This window comes from Onychostruthus taczanowskii, unplaced genomic scaffold (genome assembly GCF_017590055.1).
Source record: "Onychostruthus taczanowskii isolate IOZ18803 unplaced genomic scaffold, ASM1759005v1 scaffold2, whole genome shotgun sequence".
NCBI classification, from domain to species: domain Eukaryota; kingdom Metazoa; phylum Chordata; class Aves; order Passeriformes; family Passeridae; genus Onychostruthus; species Onychostruthus taczanowskii.
Window position 1 is genome coordinate 12,158,857 of NW_024499239.1, and position 16,843 is coordinate 12,175,699.

General features: G+C 39.3%; 1 protein-coding gene across 3 annotated transcripts in view; it reads left to right on the top strand.

The window, feature by feature from the left end:
• SEL1L3 (SEL1L family member 3) overlaps positions 1-9,229 on the top strand; it is a 34,081-nt gene extending 24,852 nt beyond the window's left edge. For 2 of the 3 annotated variants that reach the window (XM_041402760.1, XM_041402762.1), the window contains 7 exons: positions 1,670-1,760; positions 1,872-1,956; positions 3,690-3,799; positions 5,065-5,192; positions 6,977-7,079; positions 7,174-7,246; positions 7,984-9,229. In XM_041402760.1, the coding sequence (XP_041258694.1) occupies positions 1,670-1,760; positions 1,872-1,956; positions 3,690-3,799; positions 5,065-5,192; positions 6,977-7,079; positions 7,174-7,246; positions 7,984-8,153 (760 nt within the window). In that variant the 3' untranslated portion in view covers positions 8,154-9,229. The remainder of the gene's footprint in view (positions 1-1,669; positions 1,761-1,871; positions 1,957-3,689; positions 3,800-5,064; positions 5,193-6,976; positions 7,080-7,173; positions 7,247-7,983) is intronic. The other variant, XM_041402761.1, reaches the window with a different exon arrangement.
• Positions 9,230-16,843: the final 7,614 nt, after the last annotated feature.

Consider the following 16,843-nt stretch of genomic DNA (forward strand, 5'->3'; position numbering starts at 1 on the left):
AACAATGGCTCATTTAGTCCTGCAGCTTCCCCCTGTAAGTACTGAATTAGTGCTTCAGGCTAGGGAGATCTACAAGAAACTGTCAGTGGACTGTTCTGGAGAACGCCTTCCTAGAAGAAGTGTCTTTTCACTCAGTCCATCACAGACATGTCTTCTTAGACTTGAACCCACTTCTGAACACTGAAAAACTCTGTTGATATTTTTGTAGCATGTTCTGTTATGCAAGCCTGTGACTGCCCAGCTCACTTCACAGTCCACAAGGAGATAACAGGTAGAACATAAAGATTCCAGAAAGTCTGGGCTCAGCAGCTAGGAGGGAAAATCTCATGGAGCTCTACTTGAGATGCCAGGATGTAAATTGCATAGGTATAAATCATTGCACTGCCAATCCATCCAAGTAATATATGTTCTTCAGTCATTGTTTGCAGACACATGTTTTGCACATCTGTCTGTCATGGTAGTTTGGTCTTCAAAGAGTGATGCAAAGGCCGTAAATGTAATTTCTTCTCTTAGTTGCCCTTTGAGACTTAAGGATCAACCAATTTCCCAGTTTTTCCTTAAATTCCTTCTGTAGTCCCAGGTCTCTCTTGTATTAGATGTTTTTACAGGGCAAGTATGAGGAATAATTTGTAATCATGCAGAAATAGCTGGATAACAGGAGGTTACACCTGCTAGTTCTGTCAGGACAACTGCTTTCTCAATTTGATTTGAAGTTGCTTTGCTTATGCAGCTACTCCTGAAGTCAAATGTCTATTTGACCATACGTTCCATATAGCTTCCAGTTAAATAAGCCATTGAACCCTGAAACTTGACATGGTTTTACCTTTGTGTTTTGGAGAAAATCATTGGCAGCACTACTCTTTAATAGGAAACTTCAGAAGGAAAAAAGTACCCCAAGTGGGTTTTTTATTGTTTTGGGATTTAAAACTACACACATGATTTTAAAGACTTCCTCTTAATTTTAAATGCGTAGTCTTCATAATACAGAGTAGATGAGTGGCAGAGAATATGAAAGATGCTCTCATCTAGTATCAGAATACTGAATTGCTATACTGCAAATGCAATATTAGATTTTACTACTTGCTTTACAATCAGTGAGATGCATAAAGTCCTTAGAGGGACAGAGACTCTTTTTCTGTTCATACATTCAAATGTAAGGAGAGACAAATCCTTTTTCAAAAAGCTCTGTCTAAAAAGACAGGAAAACACCAAGTCACATAAATGAAAGGTAAAGCATACCAAAGAAATACTCAGAAGAATGTTAGACAGATATATACACAGCTAAGTGAATTATAGATCTTTTTTTTTAAGTAGAGTCTTTTAAGAATGTTTTATCTGAAACATTTAAATAGAGAATTTGTCTTAGTATCAATTCTTCTTTCCCATCAGTCTGGCACTTAGAGTAAATGCACACTGGAGCCAATAGCTTCAATGCAAGAGGAAAAGGGCTGCAAATTCTTGAGATCCAGCAGGGCTGGTTACACCAAGCATTGCCTGTATATGTCGCTGTTGCATGGGTTTCCTAGCCTCTTGCTCTTAAACTTTGTACCAAAATTTTGCTTGTAAGCAATTTTATACATTTGTTTAGTGCTTTTGGGGTTTCTTAACTGTAAGTAAAATGCATGTTATTTTGTAAGGTTTTTCATTAATTTATTTTATCTAACATTAGGCATGAAGCTCTGCTGCATTACATTTTAGCAGCTGAAACTGGGATTGAAGTGTCACAGTCAAATTTAGCACACATCTGTGAAGAAAGACCAGTGAGTAAATGAAGTCACAACTCATTATCCTGAAAGGACACTTTGTTAATGATAATGTGTGCCATTAGTCTCTTACCTGGGATATGAATGAATGAATTATTTTCTTTATAGGACCTAGCAAGAAAATACCTAGCAACTGATTGTGTCTGGAGATACTACAATTTCTCAGTTTCTCAAGTCAATGCTCCATCATTTGGTATGTAAAAAGAATTCTTTCTAAATTTTAATGTTACTTTTTAAATTTTTTTTCAATTTCAAGGCCTGCGTTTGCCACAACTTCTATGTGAGTAAGCAGATTGAGAGAGGGAAGAGTAATTCCTGCTAATCATACATTTGCTTTTTCGTGTTTTGATAGGAATATCAGGGTAATTAAAGGTAATTAAAGTGTTTTATTTCAGCACAGGTTTTCTGAAAATTTCCTTTTTATTGCATTAAATGGGTAAAATTTTAATAAAATAAAAAAGCTAAGCCCTGAGGAAGGGCTAGATATTTAGGAGTCTGAGCAGTTGACTCAAAGTTTAAGGAAAAAAACCAGTAGACTTTAGGAGATCATGCTGTTTGGTTTATCAAAGGAAAAATCCAAAAGCAAATATACTTCCATATCATAATTGAGTCATGAGAAACTAATAAAGGCTAAGGGATTCCTTATCTAATTGATTATTAGTTTTCCTCTTAGGGTACAGAGTTTATCAACATTGGTAGAGATTACCTTGGAGAGCTAAAGGATTCTCTAAGGTCTATTTGCAAATAAGTTACATTCCTCAGGCCATAAATTGTACTACACCTAGGGCTTCTATAGCTAAGTCATTTTGGTGCCTCTGAAAGCTTTACTGAATATTTGAAAACATTGATCTGATTGTCTCACAGGAGCACTTCAGTGATTTGTAACAAGCATGTGGAAAAGTGGAGTGTAAAAATAATTCATGCTATTCATTTAAATACACAGTGTGGGAAATTTAAAAGTGTGGAAACTGAATACCGCGTGGATATAGCCTGAAGCCAGAGGAGCTGAGAAACACTGTTAGCTTTCCTGTGGAGTTTGTAGACACCTCAGCAAGGTGTAGTTTGGTTGACCCTTTGATAGATCCACTGATGCGAACTCACTTTGGAAAAACTTCTGAAGGTCAGACTCATAGGATGGAACTGTGATTCCATTTCAGTCTACTGTAAAAACACGTGGGATTTCTTGGTAGCTGGTGTAGACATACAAGCCAAAGTGTAGAAGAGTTTCAAACTATTTGAGGAAAGCTTAGGTCAGGTAAGTGTAGACACAGTCATAGGAGTTTTTAAATTCAGTAGCACAGATCACTCACTGCGCTTGCTCCTGTCTGGGTCTGTGCCCTCTCTTTTGATGCATTTCATTATGGTGCAATGTCACAGAAAGATGTTTGTAAAATATTTGCTAGGCATTGCTCCCTTCTAGACCAGGAGAATTGTATCCTTACTGTTGTCCTGGGTTGAGTTGGATTTGAAACTAATAAAATTATCAGCAGCAACATTCTCTAACTTTTGGGAAAGGTTCAGCCACGATAGTGTCAGGCACAGAGCAAAACACAGATGACATGGTTTTAAGTTTCATCAGTTTAGTAGGGCTAATCTGACTAAATAAGGCTTCAGGTTGCCCAAAGACAGATTCAGCAAGTGAAGAAGGAATGAAATACAAAGACTCTCAAGTCTCAGATTTTGTAAGAGCGATGTCATTCACTAAATTCATTAAAGAGAAACAATGAGAGATTTCACCCAGGATAATTATCATCAATGGGAGGGTGATAAAAAGTAGCCACGGAGACAACCAGAGAGAAAGAGTATATTTGTTTTTTAGTGTTGTGCTTTAAACAGAATTACTGTGAATTTCTCCATCACATTAATAGTTGATTAATTCTATTGGTACAAATAGTCTAAATTATCTTGTGCTGGTTTCTTCTACAGCTTATTTGAAGATGGGAGATTTCTACTACTATGGCTACCAGAACCAGTCTAAAGACCTGGAGCTCTCCATGCGGATGTACGCCCAGGCTGCCCTGGAGGGTGATTCACAGGTGGGTCTGCAGTCATGGCAAAACAGCGGAGTGCAGAACAATCAGAGAATATAGCTGGGACTGGTTCTTCTGCTTGGCCTCATCTGCACCAAATAAACCTGCTAGAATAATTTACAATTATTTCAAAATACCTTGTGAGTCAGTAGTTGCTGTTTCATAATAGAAGATAAACTTAGCATAGATTAATGGTCTTAGAATTAGGCTGCTTTGTAAGCTAAAGGGCCTAATTTGGTGCTACCTTACCTTGACGCAATTGACTTAGTGGTGACCTCAGTACTTTTGCTATTGCAAGACGAAGAATTAATAGACTGCTGGGTTGTATTCCAGTCCTATCCTCTGCCATTTTATGATTAAAAAAAAGAAGACTGGCCCATTTCCCTTGGTATATTATACCAAGTGAATCCCAGGGTGAATTCTGTTCACTAATGAAGGTTTCATCTTAAAATGCTTTATAATTAAAGAATACACCATGTAACATTACCAAAGACATGCAGTGTTTCACCACTGAGTTTCCTGTTCTCAGGCCCTCCTGAAGTGTCCTGGGTGCAATATTGTGTTCTCCCTGTCCCTATGGCAATATCCCCATATGGTGTCTTGTATGTGAACTTATCAAAGGTATCATGGGTGGGTTTTGGTTTGAGGTTATTGGGACAAAACATTACTGCTAAACTAGCAATGGAAAGAAGAGATGCATAGTTACTTTAAAGTATGAAAGTCAAAGTGATGGGGAATCCTGTAAAATGTCTCGTATGTGTTCATCTTCATGACTCTGAAGAGAAACAGGGTTGCCTAAGACTTGTCCAAATAAGCAAAACCATAAGATCAAGGACTTAAATTGTCTGGAGGATATTTCTGCTCTCAATTTCACTATTCAGATTCTGTTGATCTGTGGGGCTATGTGAAGGGGAATTGAAGAGTAACAGAAGAGAAATCCAGTTATGCTTTCACTATGTATTTTCCTAGGATTAAAAATGGCAGTTTGATATGGTGACTGCACTTAAAGAGCAATTCAGAAATAAGAAAGAAACCATCTGGAAAAAGATTTGAGCTAAGAAAATAGTGTCACAACATCTGAATGCTTCTTTTGCATTTTCAGATTTACCTGAGTATATGGTTAGGAGAAAAGGCTCTCATAATTATTCAGTGAATATCACATTATACTAAACAAACTGAGGGAAGACAGTTATAATTATTTAGATACTTGGTGCTTAAATACAGATATGAAAATTTAATGTTTAAAAATATGCTTTTTTTTTTACTGTTAGGGTTTCTTCAATTTGGCCCTTGTCATGGAAGAGGGCAACTCCATACCTTCCTACATTCTGGATCACTTGGATATTGATCAAGCATTGCATTCTAGTAATACATCACTTCTTCAGGAGCTGTATTACAGGTGAGTCTTTTTTACCCTTAATCAGCATCTTCTGGTTTTTCACGTGAGTAACATTTACTCTGGAGAACAGCAACTCCTGTAATTATTAACTTTGTTCACTTTTGTGATTTAAGGCGTGTTAAGGTCAACATATGTGAAATTCTTAAATTCCCTAAATATATTTCAGTTTATGCATGATTATGTGTGGTTACCTGAAATAGCAGGGACTGGATTCAATAATCAGGAGGTCTTTTCCAGTTCAATATATTTAAGTTCCTAAGTTAGGCACTGGTGATTTGTATGCAGTCCAAACCAATAGTTCAGTTCTAAATGCAGCATAATTTAATACAGAACTTGAAAATGTGTAACTGGGATAATAGCAATTGTCCCTATTGATTCTGCAAATATGTCCAGGGAGGCATCGATAACTGGGATAATAGCAATATTATCCCAGTGTAACTGGGATAATAGCAATCGTCCCTATTGATTCTGCAAATATGTCCAGGGAGGCATCGATATTGTGTCACAGAATATTAGGTATCTGAGAATGTTACAGGTCTGCTGCCTGAATGACCTGTGCCAGCACTATTCATGGACAAACCACCTAGTGTCCTCTGGTTCCAGTACAGAACATGGGTTTCCTTTATCCAGGTAAAGTAACAGGTGTTGGAAGGCACAGTGGGAATGTGAAGCTTACACAATATTTGGTGAATTTCAGATTTTTGAAGAAGCAGGAGCTAATGGTCAGTACATGAGGCTATGAATGATGAGTGTGTGGTTTATCATCTGTTTTGCTACTGAGTGAACCCAGAGAGGTGGAGATGACACCAGCATTGAAACCTAATTTGTCTCTTCACCAACAATCTGCCAAAATTGTTCTTCACTGGAGTTAGACTAAACTTCTGCCCTAAATTACTTCCAATGCACATGAAACTGCTAGTCAGATACACAGGGGTTCTGGACTATCTGGGATTGTAAGCTTGAGTCTGAATTTTGCCTTCACTTGGGCTGAATCCACCTGTTTTGCTGTGAGAGTGGATAGTGCTGAAGGGTTTTCCCATCATCATACAATTTTGTCCAAAAGGGCACATACTTTTCTATATTTATATATGTATATTTATACATATACACAGTCTGTGACTTTATAACTAAATTATATGTATATTTATAACAAAATTGATGTAGAAAAGGTATCTATCTATATATATACATCATCACTCCCTCCTTAGCTTTGTAGAAAAGAATCAATTGAAGCTTAAAGTAGATGCCTGTGATTTAGCTGTCTAAACTCCCCTAGTAGGTGAAGTCCTATTTGATAGAAATAAGAAAGCTGCTCAGCTCACCCCACAGGAGGTGGGTACCTTGTGCTAGTCAGCTAAAACTCTCTTCAAGCTCTGACTTCATTCTGTTATACAGCATTGTCTCTAAAGGAGGTTTGGCACCAGTGTTCTATGTAGGCAGCTAAATTTTGTACATCTAATTTTAAATCAAGTCCTTCTGCTGTTGACTCACATTAGTTAGAGCTTGAACTGTGACTGCTTTGAAAGTGTAGCCTGGATGCTTAGATCCATTGTTGACTAGTAAGAAAATAAAAAGACACACTTATAGGGTAAGGTATTCTTCGCTTAATAAGTTTAAGCTGGTATTTTTCTTCATTTTTACTTCACCATATGTGAGATAGTGATGATATATTTGTTTGTTTGTCTGGATTACTGGTTCTGCAAACCCATTTGAGATTCCCAGATGATTGATGCCACAGAGTTGTGGAGGAGGACGAATTAGTTGTTTTTATCTTCTTGTTGTAGGTGCTGGAATAATAGTAACCAAGAATCAATTAGTCCATGTTCATTAGCGTTGCTTTATTTTTACATGAGAGTTCTCTGGAATAATGTTTTACATTCTACTCTGGTATGTATTGCTCCTTTATTACATGCACAGTTCATTTGGAACTCTAGCTTGGCTTTGCACTGCTCTAACTATGTTTTTAAAATTACTGTCACAGATCTACTTCATGGGAACCTTTCTTTTATCGATTCTTGTTGCATTTGCAGTGCAGTCTTTTCAGTCTTTATCTGGTAAGTATGTGTCATAGTAAAACTGAAGAAAGAGGAGTGATCTTTTTAGGTTAGTAAAACCTTCAAAAATGAAAGCAGAATTCTCTATTTGATAGAAGTACCTCTGAGCACCAGCTTCTTTAACACATAAGTCATTTTTTTGATCATTAAAAAGGAGTAGATGAAGCAAAGCATAACTTTAAACCTGTTGGTTTCTGAAGAACTTCTCTTGCTAAAGGAGACTTAATAAAAACCTTAACTGCATGTGATTATTCCCCATCTCTCAACATGCAGTACTGTTACACTAGTTATATGACTTTGATTCCCTATCTAGTCTCTGCAATATGTAGTCAAAATGTGTTTCCTGTTTCATAGGATTGGATCTCTTCAGGTGCAAGGTGGGAGAAAAAGTGAGGTTCCAAGAGCTAGCACATTTGAGTAACTTAGTGAGTCAGTTCAGACTCTTAACACCAGTAACAGAATCAGCAAATGCATTCAGTCAGGAGTTACAGAACCTGTCATAATAATTCTGAAATTCTTCTTTCTTTTCTTACTAGCTCTTTTGTTTATGTAACTTGGAAATCATGCAATAAATTTGTAATGTGTATAGTTATAGATCTTCTTCTTTTGTATTTCCAAACCTTTGAATATTATCTTAATATGTAATTTTACATCCACATAATACTAAATATTGTTTTGTAGACTTCCTAGACACGGTAGGGTTTTCTAAAATAATTTTTTTTTACATTCTTCTGAAGCTCATCATTCTCCTGGAAGAAGATCAGAACCATTGACACACAATGTCCCTTCTTCCTTAGGGAATGACAGTGAGGATGCTACCAGAGCAGTACAGCAAGATGAACCTACTCTTTCAAATGATTTATCACAGCAGGAGTCAAACCCTCAGAATCCTCTTGTCACCAGCTGAAGTGTAGTTTTCTTCAGGCTGACGTCCATTGGGAAGATAGGATATGAACAACTACGACTCTAAGAACTGGCAACCAACCCTGTACATGGCATTAATAATGCAGTCCAACAGCTGAAGTTGTAGGGAAGTTCAGAGATCTGACTTCTCCACTACAGAGGAAAACCATCCCTATAATTTATTTAACTCCAAACAGATGATGCACACACAATCATACTGTATGTCATGGAAGGACCTGAAAGAAAACGTGCAAAGTCTGTGCCTAATTGAAAAATAAGAAAACATCCCACAGATGTTAATGAAGTTTTACTCACACATCTAATCTCTTATAAAATTGTTTTTACTGCATTTGAGCTTATTTATTGGTAAAATTAGCAAAGTTTTCCAAGTCTGAATCATGGAAATTACCCAGTCACCCTTACTTTCCAAGTTCCATGGAAACCAGTCAGGACTTCAGTACATGCAATGGTAAAAATGAGTTTTTTGGCATTTGATATTCCATGCTGATTTTTCAATGTAAAAAGTGTTTTGTTTTGAAAGAAAACACACCAGGAATATTTGCAATATGGTCATAACATATTAGTTATGATTGCTAAGTTTTAGTCAAAGTTTTACAAACATCCATATTTCCTGGTGGCCACAACAAAATATTTCTCTTCCTGCCAAGAGCCACTGATTAGAGAAAGGAGCTCCCCTATGAATAATAAAAGAAGTGTGATCAGGTGACACAAAGTCAAAAAATTATTTTTTTATTGTTCTGTAGATAACACTGGTAAGGATTTATTTCATGTTCTATAATGACTCTAAAAGACATATTTAAGTGACAGTTAATTTATAAATTTTGGATGGGACATATGGATAATGTGTATGGAGTGCAAATACTTTCTATCTGATTTAATGCTGTCTGTCAAGTGGCTGTAGGAAGGGTCTAACCTTTACAGCAGGTGTGCAGTCACCTCTGCAAAATGATGTAGATCACAGACTATAAATTGCATCAATCTATGCATTATTGAGGGTTAAATCCACTTGCCTTGCACTACATTATTTACTCTTGTAAATAAAAATATTTTTTTAATTCAGCCTGTATGTGGAGGAGTTTCTTTTAAGACACCTCTTGGATGAAATACTGGCTTGCTGTTGCAATGTCTCAAGATCATTATGTTCATGTCTGTTTTCTTAGCTTCAAATGAGACAATCAGCATTCACTTTCTTTGAGGAATACAGTCTTCTCACAGAGCAAACCTGGAATATTTTGTTTTGCGTTTCAAAACAAAAGAGCAAGGCATAGGAGGTTTCAGTAAGAAAGGAATAATTTAAAAGGAAAAAAATCTCTGACCTTCAAGAGAGATTTTTATATTTTTATATAAGTGTCTATACATACATATCATCAAGGCATGTTTCACTTGCAGAAAACTGAAAAGTGTTGAGAGAAGAGTTGATGCTTTGAGTCAGCAGCTCCATTGACAAGTCGTGGGATAAAAATGAAGATGTTGAAGCTCCTCCCCCTCCCGATGAGAAAGTAAATTGTGTGTCACGTTACCAAGTTAGAGTTTTTCATTTATTTGATCAAGAACTGTGCAGAGAACACTTTTTGTTCTTAGTACAGTTGTAGATACATATTTTCTATGTATAGGTAGGTATTTTAATGTGTTAGGAGCTTGGCTTTTACATACTAAACTGTTGTACTCAATGGGGTTAGATTATGTGTATTTGATATCCATTGCAAATGGTCCCTGTTATTTTTGAGTTGCAAAAACTTGTGTAGCTAAATTTGATTATATCGAATTCCTTAACACAAAGATATGGCTATTTCAAGAGCCCTCTCAGCTGTATTTTTGTCACCTAATAAAAGAAGACTGTGCATCTGTATTAAAACTGGAGCAAGTTTAGATGATAAACCCAGAAGCATTGCAGAAAGTCAAGCATAGCCCTTGAAGACAAGCAGACAAATATCACAACATAGGCACAGTGTTAGGTTAGGTAGCAAATGGCATGGACAGTTAGATGTTCACAGAATACTATTTGGGCCTGCATAAGACAAATCTTGCTTATGGGTAGCTACACATTAAAGGTGTATTTTGCTACAAATGTCACATGTAGCAAAACTGAAGCCCCTGGTGAAATACTAATCCCATAGGAGTTTGTCAGCAGTAGTGTGATTGCAGCCCATGTGTTGCAATCTGGGAGTTCTCCAGGCAGCAGTGGTTTAGATTGTGTAAATACAGGGCAGAGTTAAGTGTTAGCACTCCAGGTCACTCTGTTTTCCTTGCCAAAGCCCATGTTCTGAACACTAGTAATTAATTAATTTGAGGAGTTCTGCCAGAAACACAATTCAACATCTATATTTCAGAAGGCAATTGCTAAAGCTGCAATATATTTCATGACGCCAGCAGTTAATAGTTCCATCTTTGTTAATTGTTGCGTATTACATCAGAAGTTCTACCAAAGTATTTTAAGATAAGCAGCACTTCACAATTAACTGGCAGTCCTGAAGGCTAAAATAATATTAGTTACATTATTGTCCTTCACTTCTTGTAAGATCCAGGGGGCTATTGACCACCTAGAGAACCAACCAATTCCCACTGAGAAAGAGAATGGTTATTCACACAAGGCAGCTGCATAGTTTGCTACATCCACAAGAAAAGCAGGGAGAGAAGGGGAAAAGGGTTGCTGCATCAAGAATTATTTTTCGTAAATTGAAACATGATCACTGAAGTTTATAGTTTCTGAAGCCCATGTTGAGTGTTCAGGGTGGGAATAAGGAAATAATAAAATCACAGTTGTAGAGCTGAACTGCTCTGTATAGTTTATTAATACACATTTGATAGAAGTCCAGCTATCTGAACAACACAGGTCATGCACAAGGCAGGGTAAATGATGACCATTTTTCTTTCTCCCTTGCTTCTGCTCAGAATCATCTTCTAGAAAATAAATTATGGACAAAAAAAGAATTTCAGAAGGGTTATTTACAAAATAGGTGCCAAATTATCTAAAAAGAATGCAGTTTACACCAAGTAAATGGATTTGTGTGTTACAGAACGTGACCGGAGAGAGGTTGCTACATGCAATGTATCAAAGTGCTGTGGGAAGAAGGGAGAATGTGAAGATAAGCTACAAAAAAGAAGTCAATGTTTTGACCAGTTCCGAGTAGTTACCAGCTACAGCTTTATGAAGAAAACAATTCAGACCAGTTATGAAAGATTTGCATCTGTGCTGACAAGTTCATTCAGCTCTGAATCACAAGGTAGGGTAGTAGCAGGACAGCACCAAATGTGGGGGGCATCCATATGGGGGTGACTGACCACTGGCTGAATGGTGTTGCTTCTCAGAACATACAGTGAAAGAGCTTTGCATCCCAATAAATAAGCATGAGGACGGACTTAAAGTTCTATATTAATACATTGCAATATCAGTGTTACTTAGTGATAGAGGGGACACTTGTGAATTAATCCTGGTATACTGATTACATATTATAAACATACCCCTTGCTGGTATTTTTGTATTCCCACTTGAGCTACTGGAAAAGCATAGATGATGTTTAAAAACCACATGTGAAACATGGATTATCTGTGAAGAGAATGTATTTATAGCAGATTCTTGTGTGTGTAAGCTGTCCCCATTGACTAATGGACTATGATGTTTAACACTGGCTGTTGACCCTTATCCTGAATGAAACATAGCACAAAGGCATTAAACAAGTTGAATAAGCTTTGGCAGAGCTATTCCATCCATAGACTCTCACATTCTTCCCATAAAGTGTGAGCTCTTTTAAAAGACAGGGATGCAGGAAGAGAAAAAAAAGGCTGGATTTTTTTTTTAAGAAAAAGCCCAAGGGTAAGAAAACTAAAAAATGGCAAAGGGAATCTGAGCATGGAACAATTTCTTATGCTGTCTTCTAAGACAGGTGACAAGAACAATTACTAAATAATCAACAGAAATTTGTAAATAAAGAAAATGCAGCATCTGGAATATAGGTGTATTGGAAATGCAGCACAGCCTCATTATTTATCCAAATACTTAATTCCTGTGCCAGGAGACTTCACTATATTTGCAATCAGGAAAATAACAGTCAGTCTATAGCTAATTAGAAAATCAGACCAGATAAGGAGAAATGAGTAACCCAAATGGAAAGGAAAAGATACTTGCATTATTGCAGTATATACTTATGTAAGAGTTACAGTAAGCAAGAAAAAAAAAACAGAAACCACAACCAAACAGAAGCCAAATCACCTGCAGCAGATCAGATATTCTGAGGCACTGATGTTCCAAACTGAAATTGCACCAACAGTGCTGAGTGCCTGTTGACTTAAAGGATTTGAGTTATTTGACAAGTGCTATCAGATACCCATCCACCTTTGGGCATCTAAATAACCCCTTAGAAGAAAACTGGCTGCAACAGCTTTGTTTATAACTGTTCAGGATCTTTCTGTTAATGTATTTCTTGACCTTGCTTCCCTCCCCAGTGTGCATTTTTTGATTTTTGTTTTTTCTTTTGTTTGTCCACACTGACATCTCCTTAATCACTCCTGAACTGCCTAGATAGCTGTTTGCTCTTATCAGTTATGCCAGGTGAGCAGGAAAACGCACAAGTCCATTAGCAAACCTAGCACCCTTTTCTGATAATCTGCCAAGGCAGGAAGTGAGATACCTGCTTGGCATTATCTATCCGTCCATTACAGCATGTCCTGAGAAATTGATTTATGCAGCAATAGTGCAAGTTATTAGCAAATCTCCCCAGATAGACTAGTAATGATAAACTAACCAAGGCCAGGCTGTGCTGTCTGGTTGTGATGAGTTAAACTTTTCCTGTAAATCCATTTACCTCATCTCTTACTTCTTGGACCAGTCTTGGTCCATAAATTCCCCAAATGATGCCCAGCCATTGTCTAGGAGGATTCTTCTCAAATGGGCTTGAGCTAGCTCAAGCAGCACACCCCCAAATAGTTGAGATCATCATAACCCAGTGCCCAAGCTTATTCTCCAGACCTTGTTCAGTTTAGTTGTGCAGATGAACCAAAACTCTGCCTCTCTTACATGCTCCATTCCACCCCCAAGCAATGACTGAGATTAGTCCTTCCAATTTCACCAGCCTGTTTATCAGTGTGAGCCTTCCAGCAGCCCCAGCATGGTCAGAGCTGTTTTGAAGGCTTGCTTTCTTGAGAGAAGTGTGCTCAGCCTGTGTTTGTAGAACACAGGACAGTCTTTCTGAAAAACACCAGTACTGACTAGCTGGAATGAGAAATTAGCATCTCCACTCATGTTTTTTCTTGTTTCATGAAGACCAATTGTAGTTTTCCCCTTCTGCTCTGCAGAGTTAGCAGGGGCAATAACACTGTCCCTGCTTCTTTGTCACCTGGGTAGGACAGAAGACAGAGCTGATATGGGACAATGTTTAGAGGCTCCTATCTCTCATCAGTCCTGCATTGCTCTTCCAAGCCAGCTCCAGTTGCACATGGATAGCCTTTCCAATTTAATTTTTGGATTAAACACAGTACGCTAGTCCCAGAAAACAAGTTAACCTTTGCAGTTCAGTTGGTTAAAATACCAGTAGGGGAAACCCAGGTACACCTACTCCAGTGTAGAAAAGTCTGGGCTAGTTCATTGAACAAATATTAGAAGTCACAGAGGATCAGGTAGCCTGATCAGGAGAAGGAAGTGGGTGAAGCATTCTATTGGCAGCTGTAAGTATCTCAAAATCACAAGCACTAGTTCCTGTGAGTGAGTTTAACTACACTGACATCAGCTGGAGAAGCAGCAGAGTGAAGCACAAACAGTCCATCCAGGAGTCTCCTGGAAAGCACTGATAACAGCTTCCTGACACAGGCAGTGGAGCTCCCACAAGGAATAGTGTGCTTCTCAATCTTGTGCTAACAAACAGGGAAGGCTTCCAAGGTTGGAGATGTGAAGGCTGGGGGCAGCCTTGGCTGCAGTGACCATGAGCGTTGGAGTTCAGTACCAGGCAAGGAGGAAACAGGGCAGGAAGCAAGATTGCAACTATGGGCTTCAGGAGAGATAACTTTAGCCTCTTCAGGGATGTTCTTGGAAGAATCCCATGGAAACAAGGAATGTAGGAAAAAGGGGTTCAAAAGAGCTGGTTGATAGCCAAGGAGGACTCCCTCCACACTCAAGAACAATGCCTCTCAATGAGCAAGAAGTCAGGCAAAGGTGTGAAGGGACCTGTGTGGATGTTTAAAGAACTCCTGTCCTTACTCAAGTGTAAGCAGGAAACTCACTCGAGATGGAAGCAGCATTGGGCCAGTCTGAATGAATATTGGGATATTTTCAGAGTACATGGGACTGAGACCAGGAGGGTCAAGGCCCATCTGATATTAAATCTGGCCTAGGATGTCAAGGACAAGAAAGGCTTCTTCAAATACATCAATAACAAAAGGAAAACAAAGGGTAACGTGGGCCTGTCACTAAATGGAGGGGGACTCTGGTAAGGGGGGATGCAGAGAAGGCAGAGCTACCAAACATCATCTTTGCATCAGCCTTCACTGACAAGACTAGCCCTCAGGAATCTCTGACCCAGGAGACCAAGGTAAGAGAATGATGGAAAGAGCACTTTCCTTTGGTCAAGGAGAATTAGGTTAGAGAACACCCAGGTAAACTTGACATCCACAAGTCCATGGGCCCTGACCTGATGCAGACACCATAGCAAGGCCTCCTGTGATCATCTTTGAATGGTCATGGAGTTCAGGAGAGATGTCTGAGGACTGCAAGAAAGCAAATGTCACCCCAGTCTTCAAAAATGGCAAGGAGGAGGACCCAGGGAACTACCAGCCAGTTAGCCTCTCACATCAGTCCCTGGAGAAATGATGGAGCACCTATATTCTGAAGGATCTCTATCCACATGGATGACACCAAGGTGATCAGAAATAGTCAGCACAGACTCAGTAAAGATAAATCATGCTTGGCTAACCTGCTTGCCTCCTATGATGAAACAACTGCATGGATAGATGAGGGGAAAGCAGTGGATGTTTTCTACCGCAACTTCAGCAAGGCTTTTGACGCTGTCTCTCACCTCAACAGGTTGGAGAGTTGAGCACAGAAGAACCATCTAAAATTCAACAAAGACAAATACAGGGTCCTTCACCTGGAGAAGAATAATCCCAGGGACCAGCACAGGCTGGGGGCTGACCTGCTGCAAAGCAGCTCTGTAGGAAGGACCTGGGGTGCCCGGTGGACACCAAGTGTCCATGAGCCAGCAGTGTCCCTGTGGCCAAGAGGGCCAGTGGCACCCTGGGGTGCATTAGGGCCAGCATTGCCAGCAGGATGAGAGAGGTGATCCTGCCCCTCTACTCAGCCCTGGTGAAGCTCATCTGGAGTTCTCTGTCCAGTTCTGGGCTCCTAAGTACAAGAGAGACATGGAGCTCCTGGAGCACGTCCAAAGGAGAGGGACAAAGATGAAGGGACTGGAACATCTCTGCTACAAGAACAGGCTGAGGGAGCTGGGCCTGTTCAGCCTTGAGAAGAAACAGCTGGGAGGGGAGTTCATCAATGTCTGTCAGTGCCTGAAGGGAGGGTGGCAGGAGGATGCAGCCAGGCTCTGCTCAGTGGTGCCAATCAACAGGACAAGAGGCAGCAGGCAGAAACTGATGCACAGAAAGTTCCACCTGAACACGAGTAAAAACTCCACTGTGTGAGTGACAGAGCACTGGAACAGGTTACCCAGAGAGGTCTTGGAGTCTCTGTCATTGGAAATATTCAAAAACTGTCTAGATGCAATCCTGTGCCATGTGCTCTAGGGTAATCCTGCCTGAGCAGGGAGGTTGGACCAGATAACCAAACAACTCTGGTCTCTTCCAGCTTTACCCACTCTGTGATCAGAAATTTTTTCCTCTAGATCTTTTTAAGTCTTTACTGCTCAGCTGTGTCTGACCCCCATCAATAAGTTTTTATAATATCATCAGCAGCCTTCAGAAGCACTACAAGGCCAATATTTAAGAGTTGATTTTCTGGCCTGAAAAGCTGCCATAGGTTAGAGACATGAATCCAAATATTCTGGGGCCTAGAATAATTGCCACATTCTTCAGATAAACAATTTAAATTAAGTGGATTAAAAGTGGTTATCTACACTGATTAAAAGCATGTCCTTACAGAGGCCAAACCCCACCAGAGGAGTGACAGCCATGCAGAGACAGCCACAGCAAGTGCACGTGTGAGCCCTAGGTGCCAGGAGCCAGAGGCTGTCAGGCAGCAGTGTTGCTGCCCAGCCTGTTTTTAGGTCTCTCCTAGGGCAAATTCTTCTATCCTGCATGGCACTGCATTAGTGTGCTCTGCAAACATACCCTCTGTGCTTTTACAGTGTTAAAAGGAGATAAAAAGGTTCGTTTACATATCTCAAGTATGCGGTGCCAATGCACGGGATATCCTTGGCACTGGGATACTATCAGCCCCACAGAGGGATAGTGCATGACAGAGTTGGTTACACTCTGTTGCTGATATGAAAGATAGAAACCACCTTGTTCAGCATTTCAATTTTAAAAATACCTATGCACTGTTCCAAGAAAGCTTTGCTACCCCATGTGATAGTTTAATTCTTTCTAACCAAATTATCTTGCAAACCCCTACCTCATCCCCTGCCTATTTACCTTGTGCCCCCATGCCATTATTCCAGGAATATTTAGATTCTTTTGTGATGCAGTAAGTAATTTTTATGGCCATAAGTCTGTCTACAAAAACCATAACAT